This window comes from Artibeus jamaicensis, unplaced genomic scaffold (genome assembly GCF_021234435.1).
Source record: "Artibeus jamaicensis isolate MK-2021 breed Jamaican fruit bat unplaced genomic scaffold, CSHL_Jam_final contig_859, whole genome shotgun sequence".
Taxonomy (NCBI): Eukaryota; Metazoa; Chordata; class Mammalia; order Chiroptera; family Phyllostomidae; genus Artibeus; species Artibeus jamaicensis.
Window position 1 is genome coordinate 1,706,327 of NW_026521989.1, and position 22,793 is coordinate 1,729,119.

The window sequence follows — 22,793 nt, forward strand, 5'->3', positions numbered from 1 at the left end:
ACATCAATGTATGGTTGTCTCTCATGGGTCCCCTGCTGGGAACTGGCCTGCAACCCAGGCATGTGCCCTGACTGGGAATCGAACCGAGATCCTTTGGTTCTCAGGCCCGTGCTCCATGCACTGAGCCACACCAGCCAGGGCTCAAATATTTGAGACTAATTTTGTCTTTCGCGTTAGCTCCACCCACCGAGGAGGCATTTCCTCACAGCGTCCACCGTGATGACGTAACCTCTGAGCCTCGCTGCCGTGAACCATGTCTCACAGGGCGGAAAGAGTGGTCCCCGTGAACCAGGAGCTTTTCCTTCAGCATCCGGGCCGATGTGCTTGCTGCAAGCTGACCAATCACAATGCCGTGTCTTCTCTTGCAGGGTTTTTAAGCACCGGCGACCAGGCGGCCAAAGGCAACTACGGACTCCTGGACCAGATCCAGGCGCTGCGGTGGATCGAGGAGAACGTCGGGGCCTTCGGTGGCGACCCCAAGCGCGTGACCATCTTCGGCTCGGGCGCAGGAGCCTCCTGCGTCAGCCTGCTGACATTGTCGCACTACTCAGAAGGTAATCAATCAATCAATCACGCTTTTCCCCACGGTGGACGGCTGGTGCCCAGGACCCGCTGAACATGCATCTACATTCTCTTCCTTTGGACTCCGCTTTCTTTCCATTTTTCAAAAATGGACACAGAATGGACATGAAACCATTAGATGGGTTTCAGGCGTACAACATGACGATACCCTATTTGGACATCTTGCCAGGTGATTGTGGTACGTCTAACTCACATCCATTGCCTTCCATTGTCACAAAGTATCTTCAAGATATATTGTCCCAGCAACGTTCAGATAGGCAACACAGTAATCTTCACGACCGTATTTCCCTGTGTATGATGCGCACCCTTATTTCCCCCTAAACAGTTTGGGCAAAATGTATGGCTTATATACAGCAAAATACGGTATTTTCACAAGACATCTTTTTTCCTACTTAAATGTTCAGCCGTTATCTGTGGCGTACAATAACTGGAATGAGATGACTTCTTCCGAAAGGCTAACCCTTTCCTTTTGCCTTTTGACTCTTATTCACTCGACTTGAAATGTTAGCTTCTCATGTCAACTTGGCGGAAGCCGTGGGAGACAGAAAAAGAACGTACATAATGGATGTGGGTTTGTCGCCAGTAACGCGCCTTCTCACATAACCAGGCCGGCGGCCTCCCCTCTGTCACCGACTGCATTCCCTACACCATACTGTACAGAATAAAATTCACAGTTGGCTGTAATCGAACACAGGTCACTTTTCCGACCCAGGCTTACTCAAGGTCCTTCCCTCTTGTCCGTTGGTGACAGAGGATGTAAGCAATTTGGAGATTTAAGAGAGGCACCAACCATATAGAGAACACAGTCAATAATACTGTAGTAACTATGGATGGGGCCAGGTGGGTACTCAACCTATTGGGGGAGGGATTGCTTCATAAGTTATATAAATGTCTAACTACAGGGCAGTACAAGTGAAACTAATACACTGTTGAATGTGCACTGTAGTTGAAAAAGTAAACATTTGACTTTAAATTAAAGAGAGAGATCAGTGGGGCTTGGACACAGGGTACACCAGACCTCTTTGAGCCATTTATCAGGAGCGTTTACAATTGGAAAGGCGTTATTCTTACTTTAAATAGTTCCATAGCGTCTTCCTGATCCACAAACACACCAAGCAGGGAAGCCACCGTGGTGCCATATGAGGATGTCCCCTTCTGCCCTCACTTCCTGTACCCTCGCGGACAAGTCGCTGAATCTGTCTGTGCCCTGGTGTCCTCATTAGCAAGAGAACGTTGATGGTAGCTTTTTAGTCCTCGACTTTGGGTGTTTTTGATGCTTCGTTTCCTCATGGATAAGGAGACGTGGCGTTCAAGGTTTATCTTTGTGTTCAGCCTTGCCCACAAGGAAAAAGGGGTCATGGGATGAACACCCAGGCTCTCTCCTGCTTCTCACTTTGCGACTGAGAGACTTGTCGGAACCAAATTTCATAGGAATCTAACCCGTGTCAGCCAAAACTAATGGGAGCAAGGGTGTGAAATTGCTTAAATTGACCAATAGAGACAAATATGCTGGGCAGTAGTGGCTTGTGTGGCTCGTTTTGGCAGAGTGCCCTCCCCAAATCAACCCCAAGATAGAATTCCTGGCTGGTGTAGCTCAGTGGATTGAGCGCAGGCCTGTGAACTAAAGGATCATGGTTCGATTCCCAGTCAGGGCACATGCCTGGGGTCGCAGGCCAGTTCCCAGCAGGGGGTGCACAAGAGGCAATCACACATTGATATTTCTCTCCCTTTCTCCTTCCCTTGCCCTCAAAAGATAAATAAATAAACTCTTAAAAAAAGATAGAGTCAAGAATGACACATATACCCAAAGCTATATTCTCCCAGCACTATATTCTATTGAAATCAGCATGCACATCAAAGAAACATTTACAAACACACTTACCATAGAATTATCAAAGCAGAGAATGATGAAAAGAGGTCAAAGATTTAAAAAAGGACAGGACAGTTATAAGGAACACAAGTGTTTACTCAAAGGAACACTTATTAGTTGTAATAACTGAGCTTCAGTTATGCAATGGCCTGAGAACCACCGTGTAAAAAATATACGTATAAGGGACACAGTTCAGCAAAGTGCACTAAGGGGGAAAAATAGCCAAAAAGAATGATACTAACATGTGAAGGTAACTTGCATGTTAACAGTACGAATTGTAGGCGATATTTTTTCTTTATTCAATTTTTCTCATTTTTCAGGGGCTTTATTACTTCCCTAACAGACAGGTACATCCATCCTTCTTCCTCAGACATGGCCAAGAGTGGTGAGACAGATTTTTAGAAAAAAGTAACTTCTAGCAGTATTTTTCTAATTCTGATGGTTGGAACCCATAAACGTCTTCATAGATCAAATACTGACGTCATTTCTTTGAAGTGTTTTTGAGCATCAGTCTTCAGAATCCAACACACAAGTCAGTACTTGCTTATTTCTGGCAGTAATCAACTCGTGGACATGGGCCTGAAATGATTTTGATCATGCGTTGGTCAAAGCCACCTCAATGCCAAGTCTCAAGGTTGTACCTCATCGTTGGGCAGTCCACACTGTACTCCTCACATTGCCCAAGGTGTTTCAAGTTTCTCCCCAAACAGATGTTTTTAGAACAGGACACCATAAATGGTACAAACATCTGGGCTTAAAATGGGTGCCATTTTGAAATGACTAATATATTTTTTTAATCCACATTTCAGTCGGGTGTTCCACCAGAGGCTTTCTTGAGCAATAGTTAATTCCGCGAATGGAATTGTAACATTTTAATACCCCCAATAAGTTGAGGGGGCGGGCGGAACTGCATCTCTGAATGTATCCTCTGAGACTGGTCTCCGCCGATTTGCTTTTCCTGTACTGAAGCCGTAGCTGGTTTTCCCCATGAGACAGAATAGCCTGTGTGACCTTCCTTCTGGCCCAAAGTGCATTTTTAGGGACTGGGGAGGATTGTCACTGAGACGGACTTTGTTGATATATAATAAGCAGATTGTCCTGGGAGAAAGAGAATGCCTCTTTTTGTCAATATAGGTAAGTGTTAATGTAGTTTTATTTTCTTCAACACCATATCTGGTGTGTGTGTACGTGTGTAAGAACACCCCTTAAAAGCAACGCCCAGCAGGGAGGCAGGGGGTGTGGGGAGAGCGTCAAAGAGGTTCTGCCCGGGCTGAATGCCGCCAGCCCAGATGTTCCCAGACCCGGGACTCAATCGGAGCCTTCTTCCCCGAGCTACAAGCCGCTCCTGTGTCTGTCGGATTTTCATTTGCATGCCCCCAATCTTGCACCTGCAGGCCTGTTCCAGAAAGCTATCATCCAGAGCGGGACGGCGCTGTCCAGCTGGGCCGTGAACTACCAACCGGCCAAGTACACCCGGATCTTGGCAGACAAGGTGGGCTGCAACATGCTGGACACCACAGACATGGTGGAGTGCCTTCGGAACAAGAACTACAAGGAGCTCATCCAGCAGACCATCACCCCGGCCACGTACCACATCTCCTTTGGGCCCGTCATTGACGGGGACGTCATCCCCGACGACCCCCAGATCCTGATGGAGCAGGGCGAGTTCCTGAACTATGACATCATGCTCGGCGTCAACCAGGGCGAGGGCCTCAAGTTCGTGGACGGCATCGTGGACAACGAAGACGGCGTGACGCCCAACGACTTCGACTTCTCCGTGTCCAACTTTGTGGACAACCTGTACGGCTACCCGGAGGGCAAGGACACCCTGCGGGAGACCATCAAGTTCATGTACACGGACTGGGCGGACAAGGAGAACCCGGAGACGCGCCGTAAAACCCTGGTGGCCCTCTTCACCGACCACCAGTGGGTGGCCCCCGCGGTGGCCACCGCCGATCTGCACGCCCAGTACGGGTCTCCGACCTACTTCTACGCCTTCTACCACCACTGCCAGAGTGAGATGAAGCCCAGCTGGGCGGACTCGGCCCACGGCGACGAGGTCCCCTACGTCTTTGGCATCCCCATGATCGGTCCCACGGAGCTCTTCAGCTGCAACTTCTCCAAGAACGACGTGATGCTCAGCGCTGTGGTCATGACCTACTGGACCAATTTCGCCAAGACCGGGTAGGTTCTCCCCATCTTATGTTCCCTTCCTCCCAGCTGGCTGCTTCCTCCGTACAGGTGTTTGCACGGGTATGAAGCCGCGGCTTGCAGGTACTCACATGATAGTCGCTGTTCCCCAGCTTCTACAGGGGCCACGTTTGTTCTTCACCCCTAAACTATTTCTGCCAAGACTCATTTGTTGAATCCTTGCCTGAGCACATGTTTACTGATTTTAGAGAGAGGGCAAGGGACAGAGAAAGAGAGAGTGAGAGAAACATGGGTGTGAGAGAGAAACATGGAAGGGTTGCCTCCCGTATGTGCACCGCCTGGGGATTGATCCTGCAACCTTTGACCGTATCATAGGATGTTGCTCTAACCAGTGGTACCACTTCAGGATGTAAACATACTTGGCAGTTTTATTGAAAGCTAACTGTAGAGTTTCGAATGTAAATAAGACCTCATCTCGTTGGCTAAATGGCAGGGTTATCCAAAAATGCAAGCCACGTGATAAATATCCTAATCATGAACTATGGAAATAAATATATAATGTGAATGTGTATATATATATACATATATACACACACACATACACACACACACAGGCATAGCTCATTTTATAACCATTGGCTTTATTGTTCAAAGTTGCTTCATTCACTTACTCATTTATTTTACAAACGTAAGGTTAAGACCCTCCTCCACCAGCCACAGATTGTGACTTACTGAAGGATCAGATCATGGCCACTACTGTTGAAGCAATAAGGTATTTTTTCTTCATGAATGGGCGTTGTTTTTTAAACATAATGCTATTATTGCACACTCCATATACTCTAGTACTGATGGTCAACCAGGGCACCCCAGAATTTTTAACACATGCAACACCCAACAGTTTAGTTGGGGGCACGGACCTCTTTTACCTTAGATGGTCAAATTTAAAAAAATACAATAAGCATCCAGTGTGAACAAATCAAAATTATACCTATTTTTTTGTCAGATTCACTAAAGATATATTCTTGGGTGTGCCGCAGAATTTTAGGGATGAGTGTAGGTGTGCCATGAAAAAGGTTCACCTGGCTGGTGTGGCTCAGTGGACTGAACACTGTCCTGCAAACCAAGGGGTCACCAGTTCGAGTCCCAGTCATGGCACATGCCTGGGTTGTGGACCAGGTCCCCAGTAGGGGGCGTGTGAGAGGCAACCACACATTGATGTTTCTCGCCTTCTCTTTCTCCTTTCCTTCTCCTCTGTCTTAAAAAAAGTAAATACAGTCTTTTTTTAAAAAAGACCAAAAAAACAAATTAAGAAAAAAGTCCAAAATTACTTCAGTATAATGCCAGCATAACTTGTGTGTGCCCTGGGAAAGCAAACAATTTGAGTCCCTCGCTTTATGGCAATATTTGCTTTATGGCGGTGCCTGTATTTCTAACCCTGTATAGTTATGAAATGTGCTTTATATATAGGAATATATATAGAAATATTGATCCATACTGATTTCATAAGTAAATACACATTTCATATATATGTGCATATGGAGAGATATGTATTTATGTGTATCTATAAGTACTTCTTTTTTTAAAAGCTCCTTGGCTAAATGTGTGGAAAATACACAAGAGCAACACATACAACAGCCTCCACCAATATTCTACAGAGCAGATTCTCTGCAAACAATGAGAGAAAAGGCTGCTCAGTACCCTTCAGTGGCCACACAAACCCGGGCATCTTCATTTTCTCTTGTCCCGTAACCTAATTGTGGAGATTAATGAGGAGTCATTCTGTCCCTCCTGCCTGTGCTTCTGTCATTAACCTCGAGCCTCTTGTGCTGAATTGAAAATGAAGACGCTCACAGCTCCGAGGCGGATGAGTCTCCCCATGGCGAGCCAGATGCCCGGGTCAGCTTCCCACAGGGCTGCCCTGCTGGCGCCCACCCTACGGGGCTCAAGAGAGGGGGGCATTATGGGGGATTTGGAGGGTCTCTATGCTTAGGGCTCTGCAAGCCATCATTCTTTACAGGGCCTCCAAACGCTGGAGAGAAGGGGCTTCCAAATGCTTTGCAGGGTTAGCCCAACGAGGGCGCGTCTACCCAGTGGGAAGTGTGTTGCCTGGGTGCCCACCTGCAACGGTCAGATTTTCAATATTTGCAGAAAAGATTTGCATCTTTGCAGATGCAAAGATGTGGGAAGAAGGCTGGTCCCTTGTCCTGAAACAGCTTCTCTTCTTCCACAAGGAGAGAATTGAAGTCAAGTCCATTCATGTGTTTACTAACAACAATGCATTAGATTCCTAGGGCTGTTGAAAGAAATTACCCAAAGGATGTTGTTTGACTTGACAGAGGATGCCCAGAGCAGCCCTGGGGCAGAGGCTTTCTCTTTTTAAAAAATGAAAGAAAGAACCCTGGCTGGTGTGGCTCAGTGGATTGAGCACCAGCCTACAAACCAAGGGGTCGCTGGTTCGATTCCCAGTCAGGGCACATGCCTGGGTTGCAGGCCAGGTCCCCAGTAGGGGGCACACAAGAGACAACCACACATTGCTGTTTCTCTCCCTTCCTGTTGCTCCCACCCTTCCCTGCTCTAAAAATAAATAAATAAAATCTTTAAAAAGTGAAAGAAAGAGAAAGGGGGGTGATGAGTGGTGTGTTCACACCAAGTAGCTGCCTCCAGCAACTGCCGAGCCAGGATGGAAAGTACCACACCGTTCTGCCTTGAATGCTTTTTAATGTCGTAACTGTACTTCCTACGACCCGTCGGGTTGGCAGTGGGGGTGCACACCCTCCTTGGGGGCACAGGCAAGGAATAGGCATATAACATCACCTGGGATAAGTCACATACTCAAGGGACAATTCTTCTTACCTGGCTATGACGTTTCTGGCCTTCTTCATGGTGACATCAAGTGTCAGGAACAGACAGAAAAGAATGATGCCTTCTTCATCTTACAGAATAGCTGCCACCTGACCCCAAGGCAGGGGTGTCCCCGAGGTCACGGGATAGAGATGATGGGTGGCCTCAGAAGTCCATTAGAAGCATCCGCAAGCGTGAGCTCAGTTTGCTTCTGCGGTCCTTGAGGATCAGCGCTGAAATGATTCTCTAGCCATATGCATGCAGTGAGGTGTTTATTTGTTGTTAATTTGTAAAGATGGTCAATGGGACTCAGAGCATCCATAAAGGGCGGCACTCAGAGCTCCGTTTAATGTGCAAAGCAAAACGCCACTTTGGAGGTAAGTAAGTAGAGAGAAGTATTTCACAGGCTGCTGGTTCAACGAGAAAAAGGGGTACAGCTGATGGGCATAGTCTAGAGATTGAGGTATCTGGGAGCAGATGACAAAGGCTTCAGAGGTCACTGCTAGTTAGTTTGCAGAGGGCTGTGGCCGCAGCAGCCCCGTGCAGAGAATTTCCTCGTCCCCACGGAAACTGCTTCAACAGTCCAGGTGAGGAGAATGAGCCCAAATGGTGCCAGGTACGGCATGGCACAGGTTAAACCATGTCTGGGCTCGCGGTCCGAGGTGGGAGGCTTAGCTCTCACCTGCAGAACACCAGGTCAAGCAAGGATGCAGAGAACAGCCTAGAACACGGGTGACAACCAACCACCACTCCTTACAAGCGTGAGGGAGACAGGAGTTTGATGAAAAGAATAGCTGGTCATGCATCCCAGACAACACAAGCAGAGAAAGCAGCACATGGCTCCAGAACACGCATTAATTGCCATTATCATGTATTGGGACATCAGTGCAACTTGAATGCTTTCCCACGTCACACACAACACCCTCTAGTCCCAATTGTTCAAGGTGGGGTGGCTGCTGTGTTGGGTACATGCTGAAGCTGATGGACACCTCCTTATGTCTGGGTGCAGATGAGCATGTATTTAGCATATTCGACTCGTTGGCTTGTTTTTTTGTTGAGCACACAAGAAATGACATTGGGAAGGTGCGTGTGGTGGAGAGCAGAGAGGGGAGGAAGGGAGTCGGGGAAGACAAGAGGATTTATTCGTACCTAAGAGACGGTTTCAGTGACCCACGTGAGAACTGAACGCAAACAGGCAGGGAAATGAACTACACAGGCAGAACATTCAGGGAATGAGAAGTGATGTCAAGGGGAAATGGAAGCCGATTCCAACGTTGGCCGCGATGGTGAAGATGATGCATCTTTGTCCTATCAGATCTCGTTGGCAACAGAAGAGAAGGCCTTGTGAGTCCTGGCCAGTCCATACAACTCAGGCACTTGTTGATTCAGCCCAGGTTCTGTGTGGGAAAAGGTGGATAGAAAGCAAAAATGAAGATCTCCCTAGAATATATGGCTGTGAAGAGGGCTTTGATTTTATTTTCTTAAAATTTTATTGATTTATCTTTCGACAGAGGGGAGAACAGGGAGAGAAACATCAGTGTGCGGTTGCCTCTCATGCGCCCCCTACTGGGGACCTGGCCCACAACCCAGGCATGTGGCCTGAGTGGGAATCGAACCAGCGACCCTTTGGTTCTCAGGCTGGTGCTCAATCTGCTGAGCCACACCAGCCAGGGCATGGGGAGAGGAGTTTACACAACCAGAGTTTCAACTGTACCTTGAAGACTTCAGCTGCCATTGGCATGCAGATAGCAATATGACTAATACACCAAACTTGTTCCAAAACGTAAAATCTACAATAAAACCAACACACACTTCAATATTTTCACCTTGTTCTCCAGAGTTCGGGGTGGGTATGGTGCAATGCCTTACCTCTTTACCTGGCCTCAGGTGCATCTCTCCTTTGGAATTTGCCAGAAGCCTACGATTGACTTCACAGTGCACTTTTACCGAATCTTTGCAGAAAGCAGGGAAGAGACCATCAAGGGGAATAGCCCAGCAGCGTGGGTCTCACATTACAAGTGACCTGTATGGCCAAACTGTGCTTTATACTAAAGAAATAAACACCTGTACCCATACCACAGGAGTCACTGAATATGCCATTCTTGCTGTGTGGCTGTTGTTTGCCCCAGGGGCCCGGGGACAACTAGGCATCAGCCACTCAGCTTCAGGTTGAAGGAGAGCCCCGTGTCTGCAAGAACACCGTATCAGGGTTCACTGCTGTCTTTAGAGAATTCCTCTCACCTATCTCTGGTCGATGAGTGACCCAGAAAACCTTAGGAACACATGACCCTCTGTGTTCAGGGCCACCATGACCTCTCCAGTAGAATACTACCCTTGAAAACGTCCATGTTGGGGGTTGGGGCATCCGGACGAAGCTGCGGACAGAGGCCCCTGCTGTGGAGAAATGTGTGTGTTGCTGTTGTGAACCATTACCATCTTGAGTTTTGCAGCTGGCAGGTAAAACATGTGAAATGCTACGGGGAGCTCTAAAATCCAAACTCAGGGTCCCATCTAGACACCCACACAGTGAGAGGAGCATCTGACACGGTGAAGTCGGCCTTCCGAAGCTCCGTGGTTTACTATGGTTCCCATTTTCAACTTTGCATCTGGGAAGTTTACTGGATTGCGTCAGGGTCAAGTTTACCTGTCTGGGTTCCCCAAGGCCAGCCAGGGCTCTGTTCTCTGGGAGCAACATAAATGTGTTTCTTTGCTTTTCAAATGTCCCCTACATTCCATCAAAAAACGGCCTGGTACCCAACATGAACACTCTTTTTCCCCCATGACGTCCCTGCAGCTGGATGAGCGGAGGGTTAACAGAGATCCCCACGACCTTTCGGGGCCTCCGACAGTGGGAATCACCAAGAAATGCGTCTGTGGCAGATTCCCGTTAAACACAGAAAGTGTTCAAAAAGGGATTCTGGAGGGCTCAAGTAAAAGAAATACAAGGTGTCCTGTGGAATCCAGCACTTAGTGGACAACATAAAAAGTTCTTAAAATAAATAAAAAGTTTGTCTGGAACTGTGGAGTCTGTGAATGAACACATACAAACAAAAGTGCGTGTCATGAGCACCTCTAATCTTATATTTTTGGTCCCATTAGCAAAATAAAAGCATTGCTTTTACTGTGCATTCAGTCATGAGATAAAACTGCTTTTCCTTCTGTACATATATAATCATATCCATACACCATATTATCTATGTATGTATACTGTATAAGCTGTGATGTATAATATGCATTAATACAGACATACTCTATAATTCACTACACACTGGAATACATAGTTTTATGAGCATATATTATATACAGTATACCACATGCTGTATATGCACTATGCTTTTATATAGCATACGCTACAAAAATATACAGTATTCTCTATCTACTATGGGCATATACCACTTCATAGCTCCCCCTAAGGGAATGTTTAGGTATTCAAAATTATATTTTCAGTTATTCTAAGCTATACAGGGTCTGGCAGAAGTAAGGCCCGCTTCAGTGGAGTGGTAGGGTAATAATACAGGTGTCATAATGTATAGCTGTGATTTGAACACTTCACCCCAGATGCCGTAAGGTGTGTTTGAGTGCGATAGTGTTGTTACAGGGTGACATGCTTGTGATTTTAGAATAAAAAAGAGGCGTTATTTGTGCCAGACCCTGTATATTGAGGTATAGTATAAATGAGACATATTTTAGGGATTCTGATGTATGGATTGGCAGAAAGGGGTAACATTTATCGAGCTCCTACTGTATACCAGCAATGTTGGAGTGAACACCTCCCCTTCATGTCTCACTTGCAGACCCAGGGTTCTCTATAGATGAGGAATCCTGAGAGGTTGCTCCCCAGTTCCCAGGTGTAAAAAGCTCACAACTTTGGAAACGATTTCGACAGCCTCGGGTGGGGGTGGGCTGAAGGTCCTTCCTTTGGCAGGTGCGGTGTTTGCTGGCCAAGTCTACTGTGTGCATCCTTACTGATGTCTCAGAGCACCTGTAGACCTCATGTCTTTCAGTACGACCTTCTGGTCCACCTGGTTTCCAGCATGGGAGACCATGGCGAGCAGGGAACGTCATAAAAATGCACCCAGACGTGGTTTTCTTGTACTGACGTTGAAGATCATTTGATGCACTCTAGTCAAAGTAGTATGGAAATGCCCTAATGCTGCCATCGGGAATTATTTAAAAAATATAGTTGGACGAAGAAGGTGTGGTACACTTTTTTTTTTAACAAGGGAATATTGGCAGGCCACAAAAAAAGAGTGAAATCTGACCATTTTTAAACAGCATGGATGGATCTTGAGGGTATTGTGCTGAGTGAAATAATTCAGACAGAGAAATACCATATGATCTCACTTCTGTGTAGAATGGGATGTACATATACCCACACTCTGGAATATTACTCAGCCATAAAAAGAGTAAAGTCTTACCATTTTTCAACAGCATGCATGGATCTTGAGGGTATTGTGCTGAGTGAAATAATTCAGACAAACACCAATACCATATGATCTCACTTACGTGTACAATGTGATGTACGCACACTCTCACAGAAGGTAATATTACTCAGCCATAAAAAAATGAAGTGTTTCCATTTTCAACAGCATAGATGGACCTAGTGGGTATTGTGCTAAGTGAATAAGTCTGGCAGGAAAAGAGAGGTACCATATGAGTTTACTGATGTGTAGAATGTAGTACGTACACACACACGCGTATACCCACAATGGAATATTACTCGGACATAAAAAATGAAAACTTACCATTTTCAACAGCATCGATGGAGCTAGTGGGTATTGTGCTAAGTGAATCAGTCTGGCAGAGAAAGAGAGGTACCATATGAGTTTACTGATGTGTAGAACATAGTATGTACGTACACACAGAGACACACACATAATGGAATATTACTTGGCCATAAACAATGAGATCTTAACCATTTTCAACAGCATCGATGGACCTAGTGGGTATTGTGCTAAGTGAATCAGTCTGGCACAGATAGACAAATACCATATAATTTTACTGATGTGAGGAATCTAAAGAACCAAGCAAGTGGAGAAATAAAACAGAAAATGATCAGTGTGGGAACTGTAAGGCAGAGAGAAAATGGTAGCCATTCTTAGAGCCACACAGAACGCGTCTGTGGCTACTGCAGTATATTCTATGCCTGTCGATAAGCACCCACGATGAACAGATGGTGATTTCTCGTGCTGACTCGATTAGACTTTCCTTGTGCCCAGTGGGAGAATGTGACCTCCTTTCTGTTTTGTCGTTACCCCTCCCCTGCAGTGACCCCAATCAGCCCGTGCCTCAGGACACCAAGTTCATCCACACCAAACCCAACCGCTTCGAGGAGGTAGCCTGGTCCAAGTACAACCCCAAAGACCAGCTGTACCTCCACATCGGCCTCAAGCCGCGAGTGCGCGACCACTACCGGGCCACCAAGGTGGCCTTCTGGCTGGAGCTGGTGCCGCATCTGCACAACCTCAACGAGATATTCCAGTACGTCTCCACCACCACGAAGGTGCCTCCTCCTGACATGACCTCCTTCCCCTATGGGACGCGGCGCTCCCCCGCCAAGATCTGGCCCACCACCAAGCGCCCGGCCATCACGCCCGCCAACCACCCGAAGCACTCCAAGGACCCGCACAAGACGGGGCCCGAGGACACCACGGTCCTCATCGAGACCAAGCGGGACTACTCCACCGAGCTGAGCGTCACCATCGCGGTGGGGGCGTCCCTGCTGTTCCTCAACATTCTGGCGTTCGCGGCCCTGTACTACAAGAAGGACAAGAGGCGGCACGAGACGCACCGGCGCCCCAGCCCCCAGCGCAACACCACCAATGACATCGCGCACATCCAGAACGAGGAGATCATGTCGCTGCAGATGAAGCAGCTGGACCACGACCACGAGTGCGAGGCGCTGCAGGCCCATGACACGCTGAGGCTCACCTGCCCGCCCGACTACACCCTCACCCTGCGCCGCTCCCCGGACGACATCCCGCTCATGACCCCCAACACCATCACCATGATCCCCAACACACTGACCAGCATGCAGCCTTTGCACACCTTCAACACCTTCAGCGGCGGGCAGAACAGTACAAACCTACCACACGGGCACTCCACCACCAGAGTATAGCTTGGCTGGCCCCACCGCGCCCCGCCCCTGGCCAGCACCCTCGGCCCTTCCCAGCCAGAGTGGGGGAGCAGCGAGGCAACATCTCCACCCAAGGAATGTCCACCTGAGGACCACACAGGCAAAACACACGGCGAAAGGGCAGCCCGTTGCGCTGTCCCTGTGGACGCACCCCCTTGGCTCAAGATCGACTTCTGACCCCACGAAATGTGAAGCGTAGATGTCACGAGCACCAACCCCGCTTTCAGATGGCCACCGTGGCGGCGAACCTTTCAGCGCGGGGCCCAGCACCCTCCCGGAACCGGGGTCTTCCCCAGCCTGACCACTCAAGCTGACTCCTCCGAAACTCAGCCAGGGACACTTCATGGTGGTGGTGTTTTCTTTTTTTTTAATTGCAATTTCAAAATAATAATAATAATAATAATGATAATGATAATAAAAGTTCTTTATGTGCCATACGACAGATGGCTCTAGTGAAGGGGAGAAAGACTCTGTGGGCGTTTACCCAGCAAACAGCTCTAGTCCAAGAAGGAAGAGAACTACAATTTTATTATTCCAGTAGGACCACTGACTATGCAGAACCGTAGGTACACCTGGGGGCAAAGGGGTGTTTTGCCAGCCTGGACTCTATTTAAGAAACTTTGTAACAATAAAAAGAAAATGTATATAGATGTGCGTTGAAACCCACAGACACTCCCGTCCTCCTCCCCCTCAAGAAAACACAACAAAACAAAACAGGCTTTCATTGGTGTTTTTAGTTTGAAAGAGCTTTTAGCGAGATTGTACTAGCCCCATTGTGGTCTGTATGTATATAATATATATATACACACACATTAGTCATATCACCTCTGTTTCCTGCCAACCGTAGGAGGTATTTCTTCTTAATTCCTTGTGAGGATGAGGAGGAACAGCTTTGTCACGGGTGTTCTGTGTAGCAGGGGGCAGCGTCTGTGGCCCTGGGGACACCGTCCCCTTCCCAGGTTGTACCAGTGCATGTGACCGCAACCTTAGGAGACCGATGTTTTAGGAAATGTTTATTTTCATGTGTGTGCGCGCGTGTGTGTATGTGTGTGTGTGTGTGTGTGAAGTTTTCATGAAGTCGACACACAAAGACACTTCGCGTGGGGTCTGTGGAAGGCCCATCAGGCTGGGAAAAGAGAGAGAGGGAAATTTCAGTTCTGTTGTCCGGGCTTTTCGACTGTGTTGGGGAAGGGTTGCTTGCCAGCGCGGGGGCCCTGCCAGGAACGAGAGAAAGCAGGCCTTTGGCGAGGCGGGTGCTGCCCTGTCAGTACAGCTCTGTCCTCTGCCGCAGCTGCTCCGAGGTCTGTCTGTGCAAGGCGTGGGTGTCCCTAGCTCAGCGCGCCCGGTGGCAGGACAGCGCCTGACTTCCCTTTCCGCTGTAGAAGCCGGGAGTCCCTTCTTTATCAATCAGCAAGCAGAGTTTTGGTTGGTTTGGTTTTCGGCCCTATGCTTTCTAGGTCCGTCTCACAACATTGCTTTGTGTGGATGGGTGTATCTGGCTGTGATCACGAACGTGACAGAGAAAAACACACACCGAAGGGGAGACAGAACCTCAGTGGCGCTTGGTGTGGGGTGTCCAAGAAGTTAGGGGGGCTTCCCCGTGGAGGTGACACACGGAAGTCATTCACCCATTTAGAGTGGGCAACCTGGGGGGCAGAGTCCCCCCCCCCGACATGTGGTCATTTTCTCGTTGTCCCTTTCATCTCCCCAGGTGAAGAGTATGTTGAGTGTCGTAAACGGAGGGGCGGGGAACAAATGGGGGCCAGTGTCCACGGTTATGTGTTGTGTTGCAGAAATTATTGCGACCCCGGGAAAGAGTAGCCAAAGATAATTGCAGAGGGCCTCTCTGGGCTTCATGGGGTGTCCCGTAGAAACCTAGTCTCCAGTGTTGTTGCAAAGGCAGGTGGGTGCCTCCAAACACAACCCTGCTTTCTCTGAAGGCAAGACAGAGGTGGTAGCAATTTCAATCAGAGAGCTCGAGAAAGCCCTTGAGGGCAAAGGCACTTCCTAGCAATGGTCGAAGGTCCTGTTTCTCTTGGTTTAAACTGGAGGCGGAGTCTCGGTATGTTCTTGTTGTGACCGTCTCATTCCCCCATCTGGAGGCAGCGAAGCCACGCACCTTTCTTGCAGCTGGAGGAGAGGATTCGTGCCCCCGGTGCGTGAACCCCGCCAGCTCGCGTCACACCATCCCTCAGGCTCTGTATACTGACCGCAAACACCCACTCCATCACACCACAGAGGAGAGACACTTTCATCGGTGTGGGTACGTCTGTACTAGGACTTCCAGTATTTGTTGAGTATTTCCAGTTGTCTTCAGCTAGCACTATGCCCAGCACTGTATCAGGCTTGTCACATTTGGGTCCGCGGGGGGCAGGGAAGGAGTTCTTCTTCAGTGAATAACTACTTTAGCTTTTCCAGAGGATTATGATCAAAAGCAATTTAATACGCCTTCAACGATACCGTATTTCTACATGAGAAGGAGTTCTAGAATCTTCATAGAGTTCTATGAGAATAAAATAGACTTGCTATCTATTAAAAAAAACTGAAAAAAGAGGAAAATGAGAAAAAATGCGTAAAAAAATTTTTTTCTTTCCTAGGCTTTTCTTCTCGACCTTCACAGGCTCGCAGGGTTTCATGGTTTTTCGGGTTGTTATTTTGCGATCTTGTTTTTGATTTTGCCTTAAGTAATGATAGAACATATATATGGCTGGACACATATGTATAAACTTTTCAGCAAAGCATTTTTAATAATAAAATATCACAGTATTTTCTAATGCTTTGTGCAAATAATTCCGCGTCCGTTCTTTCGTAGGCAGTTGATGAATTCATTCTGATTCTTTCCCGCGTGCCCTTTTCATTGGCCGAGTTTCCTGCCGCAGCTGACTTACATTATAAAGGGAAAACGCCGTGGCCAACAGAGTCAGTTTCTTGTAGTTCGGAGCACACTTTCTGGGCTGTGGTTGGGTCCGTTCCTCGGGCCTGACATTGCAGACAAACGCTGTGGGTAGAGACACCCATGGGTGAGATGATCCCTGCGGTGCAACCACCGAAAACCGTACACCAAACACACTGCCACGCTGAGTGTCTTTGGGTTCTGAGTTGTGTGCGATGTCACGGGGCCGTCAAGCTTCCGAGCACGGTGCGGTCTTCTGAGTAACTCTTCAAGGGCACAGCCAAAGAATTCCATTGAGTAAAATCCGAGACTCAGAAAAGCGCTATGGTACCAGCGACGGCTAATCTGTCACGTTCTCACGGCACATCTGGCCACGCCTTCTATCTTATTTCACATTCACTGTTGCCCTAAGGGGGCAGCACCTGTGTTTATGTCTAAACACACAAAAAAGTTGGGGATCAGAAACTTTGAGTAGTTAGAATTCTCAGTAAAGGAAGTCCAATAACAGGGGGTGTTGAGTCCACTTTACTGGTTGCAGATGGTCCTTGATTTATTTGTCTTAATCCAGAATGGCTGGGGATGACCTTGATCAGGTTGACAAGGTTACAGTTACGGTTGACCCTTGAACAAGGGCAGGGGTTAGGGGTATGGACAAACGCCCCCTTCTTCAGGCAGAATACTCACACAAAAATTCGGGCTCCCCCCAAACTTTGCCACCTGCTCACTGGAACACTCCCCAATCACATAAACAGCCAATGAACAGATACTTCAATGTCATGTATGTTATAGACTACCCTTCAAGTAAGCTAGACAACAGAAAATGTTATTTAAAAGTCATAAGGAAGAGAAAATATGTTTACAGTCCTGCACTGTATTTATTGATACTCTAGGTTTACGTCAGCTGTTTACCAGAAGACTTGCCTGTCTGTACCTGCGTCAATATTGTCTTATACGATATACAAGTCTGTAAGTTTTATAACAAGATTGCCAACCATAAACATGAGAAATGACAAGGCAGAGTGAAAGGGAGATTCCCTTTCATTTACAGGTAGAACGGTTTCTGCGTTGGTAACAAAGAACTGCAATGGAAATACTTGATGGAATCAATAAGATTGCTTCATGGTCGTAAGGGAATCTCAAGAAGTTCTCTAGTATCATTCCAAAACTTCATGGACCGCCTGGGCTGGGTGGCTCAGTTGGTAGGTGTGTCTACCCATGCACCAAAAGGTTATGGGTTCAATCCCCATCAGGGCACATGCCTAGATTACAGGTTCGGTCCCCTATTGGGGAGCATACACGAGGCAATGGATCCATGTTTCTCAAATCAAAGTTCCTCTCTCTCAAGTCAATAAGCATATCCTTGGGTGAGGATTTAAAAATATCCATCTATAACTGGACCCGTGAACTTCCAATCCTTGTTGTTCAAGGGTAGAGTATATTTTTACTTTTTTGAAGATTTCCTTTATTTATTCTTAGAGGAGGGGGAAGGAAGGGAGACAGAGAGGGAGAGAAACATCCATGTGTGGTTGCCTCTCCTGCGCCCCCTACTGGGGACCTGGCCTGCAACCCAGGCATGTGCCCTGACTGGGATTCGAACAGCCCTTGGGTTCTCAGGTTGGTGGTCAGTCCACTGAGCCGCACCAGCCAGGGCTCCACTGTATTTCATACATGGCTGGACCCGTTGCAACTTAGGCATGAATGTTCAAACTGGTCAGTAGAAGTCAGATGGCCAGGCTGTTTCTCCTTTTTCAGAACGTCCTTCAAATGAACTTGCCACCTCATGTTTTATGAGACACGTGATTAGGGGGAAAAAATAGGTTCTGCCAAGGAAGTAAAAGCAATTCTGTCTCTGTAGACTCTCGTTTTATATATATACATATATAAGTATAAATATGTATATATATATATATAATGGGTATATAGGAAAAAGTATTTTACAACCCATTCTCCCCATAAAGTGACAATCAGCACAGATACTTAGAAGGCCTAGAAATGGTTGTGTTTTCTTGAAGCAAAGACTTTAGGAAAAATGGCCGAAATATCCTGCTGTCTCCCATTTGGTCAAAGAGGCAGCAAAGATCATTGAAAGAAATAGAGGGAATATCTGCCAGGGAGGTGAGTGTGACCTTCCAGATACGTTCCTGAGGTTATCACCTCCTAACAGGAGTGGGCAGGCCATTCTGGGTATGGAGAGAAATGACCAGTCAGGGTGCTGGGGGAAGCATTTACACAAAGGTTCTAGTCTCCAAATGCAAGACCTTGGGCTGGAGTACCTCTCCTGGTGTTGGAAGGAGGTGGTCATGGACATTTCTGGCAGTTCACGGCCCCAGCAATGCCCCGTAGAAAGTGGACCCATAGAGGGGGTCCAGTTCCCAATGTTGGGAGCCTGATTGCGCCCCAGTGGTGAGATCTGTCAGACTTTAAACTCTGTGAGCCTTACTGCACGAGACATTTCTCTCCAGAGGAATCCATGATTTACACACATAACTTCAACACCATTATCTGCAGGCTGTTGATATTATTGGGCTTTAGCTATCAATAAGGCATTATTACCTCTTATTTTTAGGTGCTATTTGTGTGCTTTTTCTGGTATGGTATAGGTAATGTGAAAAATGATGATTTGTCCAATTACAGTGAGCAAAAATATATAACATTTTAGGGGGCCATGTATTTCTTACAAAGAAAGTTAAAGCAAATTTTAAGCTTACGTATTTTTTTAAAGAGTCAAGTGAGGTATTTAAGCAGCAGTTAGTCATTGTGAGTTGTAGAGCTTGCTAATGGTCATCCAAATGTATTGCTCTAAATAGTGGCACATCAAGACCCTGGATCCCGAGGCCACCCTCTGGGTGTAGACTCTTCCGCTGCACTGATGAGAAAACAGAGGTGCAGAGGGTAAATGAACTGCCCCAAGTGGCAGAGTCGGGCATTAAAACGGGCTCTGAAATGGGAGAGTTCAGCCTGTGGAAGGCTTATCAGCTAATCTCTAACAGACCTGGTGAGGGCACATGTAGATAGATGACTGCTGTGGGGATTTTGCAAGATATAAAAGAAGATAAAAACATCTTCACCTCTCTACACCTGAGAAAAATGATGGCTCACGCACACACCCAAAGACATATACAGAAACATTAGACTCGGGGTGCGTATAGAATTATGTTTGTAAAGGAAATCTGTTGTAACTATTGTTGTGTTTACATGGTTGGGTTCGTTTTTGCGTCATTACACGTTGAAAACTGCTTCAGTACCTGCCTCCGGCCTGAATCTGTGTGTATCAGGGTTGCTGAGAAGAAAGAAGGAGTTAATACCCAAGGCAATGCTGTCAATAGTTTACAACCTAAGGAATGGACATGAGCTGAGGCTCCAGAGTGGCCCACTGTATCCTCAAACCAGCCTGTAAAAAAGACGTGGCATTTGGTGGTTGTGAATAACAAGAAGGAGGCAGCTGTTTCCAGCTTGGCATCCGTGCGGCCTCAGCACGCGCTTGAAATCCAGTGTGGCTACCAAAACGATTCATCCATACAGGTGTGCAGTGGGAAACCCATTCCCCAAGACGTATTCGATATTGAGAACCTCCCTTTTCCAATCTGGCTGCAGGTGCCTGCGTAAGAAGCTCCTTCAACCATCCTCACATCTTGAGGAGGACACCTAGACTATGAGTAGACAGAGTCCCAGATTTTGGGGGGCAAACACGTTGGCTTAATGTTGTCATGTAGGAAGATTCATTCCACCTTTAATATCCATCATGGATTTATAGGTGGTGTTTTTCTTTCTCTTCCTCTCCCCATATGACACATTTCTATGAGCTGACACAGTCCTAGGAAAAATGCATCGGACATCTGTTCACCTCTGACATCCGTGCACCACGTGTTTGTTATAGACCTAACGCCACTCATCACACAAGTGTTAGCTCGGTTGCAAATTCTTCCTCGGTCACACTTACATGCATGCTGTGCCCTGGCAGAAATGAGGCCCAGACAAACGTTTTGACATGCGTGTCTCATGTATCACATATGCAGGGTTACAGCTTTGTATTTTGAATTAATTATTGGGGTGACCAGAGAAAATGACATCGCCCGTCACATCTGCAAAAAGTTTGCGGGCATTGGATGATGGCTGTGTGTGCTAGAAAAAACATACTTTTGCTTCTCTCTCTCTGTCACTCATTGTATAAATGGTCCCCAAAATGTAATGTGGCTGTCACCACACTGTTGTCTGTGTCCACGGGCCGGGCACACATGGTCTTTGGCTACTCCCTTCCCCTTCTTTCATCCAAGCACCCCCACCCTGCTGCTGTCTCCCACCCCCACAACAGCTGTCAGTCTGCTCTGTGTATCCATACTTGTTTCTACTTTGTCCATTTATTCTGCTAATTAGATTCCACATGTAAGTGAGGTCATATGGTACTTGTCTTCCTCTGTCTGGCTTATTTCACTCGGCATGATGCTCTCCAGGTTCCCCCATGCCATCATGAAGGACGAGATTTCTTTTTTATGGCCGTGTCCCAGGCACTATTTGAAGAGAGGGAGCACCATCAGTCTTGCGGACTACTAGGAACTCGGCATTACAACCTGGTGACAATTTTCTTTCCGTGTTCTCTTTATTTCTTTGGCACCTGTATAGCTAGCACACCAGGTCCTGTGGGGATACCCGAGAAGCAGACAAGTGATTCATTCACGCTCGTGAGTAGGAAAGGGACACTTTGGGGGCTGTGCAGACACACAGAGAGGGAACAAAGAATCTGAGGAAGTTTGGAGACCAACACCGAACTATATATCAAAGGACAATACGAAACAAAAAGATAGATACGTTTAGGGCTCAGGGGTGTGTGTCTCAGACATGACACGTCTGATCTTAAATGAAGCAGGAAATGTGAGTGACAAAGAGGAACCGCTCAGACTCCATCCCCTTGATTCTATGCTACAGTAGGACACGGTGACCCTGGGTACGTCCTGGGGTGTATAGCTAGAAGGCATGACATTGAGAAATACGATGTTTTGGCTATTGCTCAAGACTTTTATGGAATGAACAGTTATCACAAATATTTCTTTAATTGTATTTTAAGTACACCAGCTATAACATATAATAAATACAAATACAATATAGAATACAATCTACTGGGTATAGTATATAATCTGTATATATGCTATACATTATTACATGGTATGTATATGATGTATCATGTATATTATATAACATACGATACTGGCTATAGTATGTTTTATATCTATAATACATTTTCCAGCTACATAGACGCAAGTTATTATCTAAGGTGGCTATATGTGTATGTATTATACAATCATGGACAATATAGTACATAACATGCTATGTATTGCATACAGATATATATGTATACACACACATACACACACATATACATATTCATAACTGTTGCTAAACGACCCACACGGCGTATCAGCTCTCCCTCGCAAATGCAGGCACTGCGCCCTTGTTAGCACATGCTCTTTTTGATGCCACACTCTGCATGAACATGGACCTTTGATTTCCTTGGCCTGTTTGATCTTCAGATCAAGGGCACACTGTCCGTTCCTTTCATCATCATTTCAAGCTGCACAAATAAGAGCAAAGATGCTCTTGGGGACGTGGGGTTCGTCTGTTCAGATTAGCATCTCGCTGATGCCCACAGGCTGCAGACTGCCGTTTACCCTCCTGTCAAGGGCCAGTCAGACATCAGGTAGCACACCCCACCTGCCCCAGCAAGATCAAAGCCATTTACCACACATGGAGAAAAGGGAGACCGTCCTATTGCACCCATGTTTTTATCACGTGTTGGGGGACAACCAAAGGCCAAATTCTGCTTCCTCTTCCAGAACAGGATTTCACTGCCAAGGATGTAAACACACACGCTATATGTGTCTAATGATATACGTGTTTGTGGTGTGTGTAAAACATGCCCTGTATTGGTAATTATATAATACATTGTGTTTGTCTTAGTTGTAAAAGTATGTACGTATAAGTAAGTGTATGTTACCATTTTATGAACGCCAGTAATACAAATCTTACCATATTCTACGCCATGAACAACTTTCTGTGCAACTTTCTACGACTTTCTGTGCAGTCGATTAGGGCCCTTGGAGAAGGGTCATTAAAACCCAATTAGGCAATGATTCCCATCCACACACTCCTTCCCTCATTAGGAGACGATCTTTTGCAAGACGCCTGGGAAGTTGGCTTAAAACCAGACCGATTTCAATTTCCAGCCCCCCACACTTAATTACCTGGGCAACCTTATGTACATTCCTTACATTCCTCATTTGTCCCCTCATTCAGTTTTAGGACCCTAATATAAATAATATCATAAA

At 46.7% G+C, this 22,793-nt stretch overlaps 1 protein-coding gene across 4 annotated transcripts in view; it reads left to right on the forward strand.

Moving 5' to 3' along the window:
* The window catches only part of NLGN4X (neuroligin 4 X-linked), a 221,136-nt gene extending 204,806 nt beyond the window's left edge, over nucleotides 1-16,330 (forward strand). For all 4 annotated transcript variants that reach the window (XM_037157559.2, XM_037157560.2, XM_037157561.2 and 1 more), the window contains 3 exons: nucleotides 369-554; nucleotides 3,847-4,636; nucleotides 12,713-16,330. In XM_037157559.2, coding sequence (XP_037013454.2) covers nucleotides 369-554; nucleotides 3,847-4,636; nucleotides 12,713-13,562 — 1,826 coding nt within the window. In that variant the 3' untranslated portion in view covers nucleotides 13,563-16,330. The remainder of the gene's footprint in view (nucleotides 1-368; nucleotides 555-3,846; nucleotides 4,637-12,712) is intronic.
* Nucleotides 16,331-22,793: the final 6,463 nt, after the last annotated feature.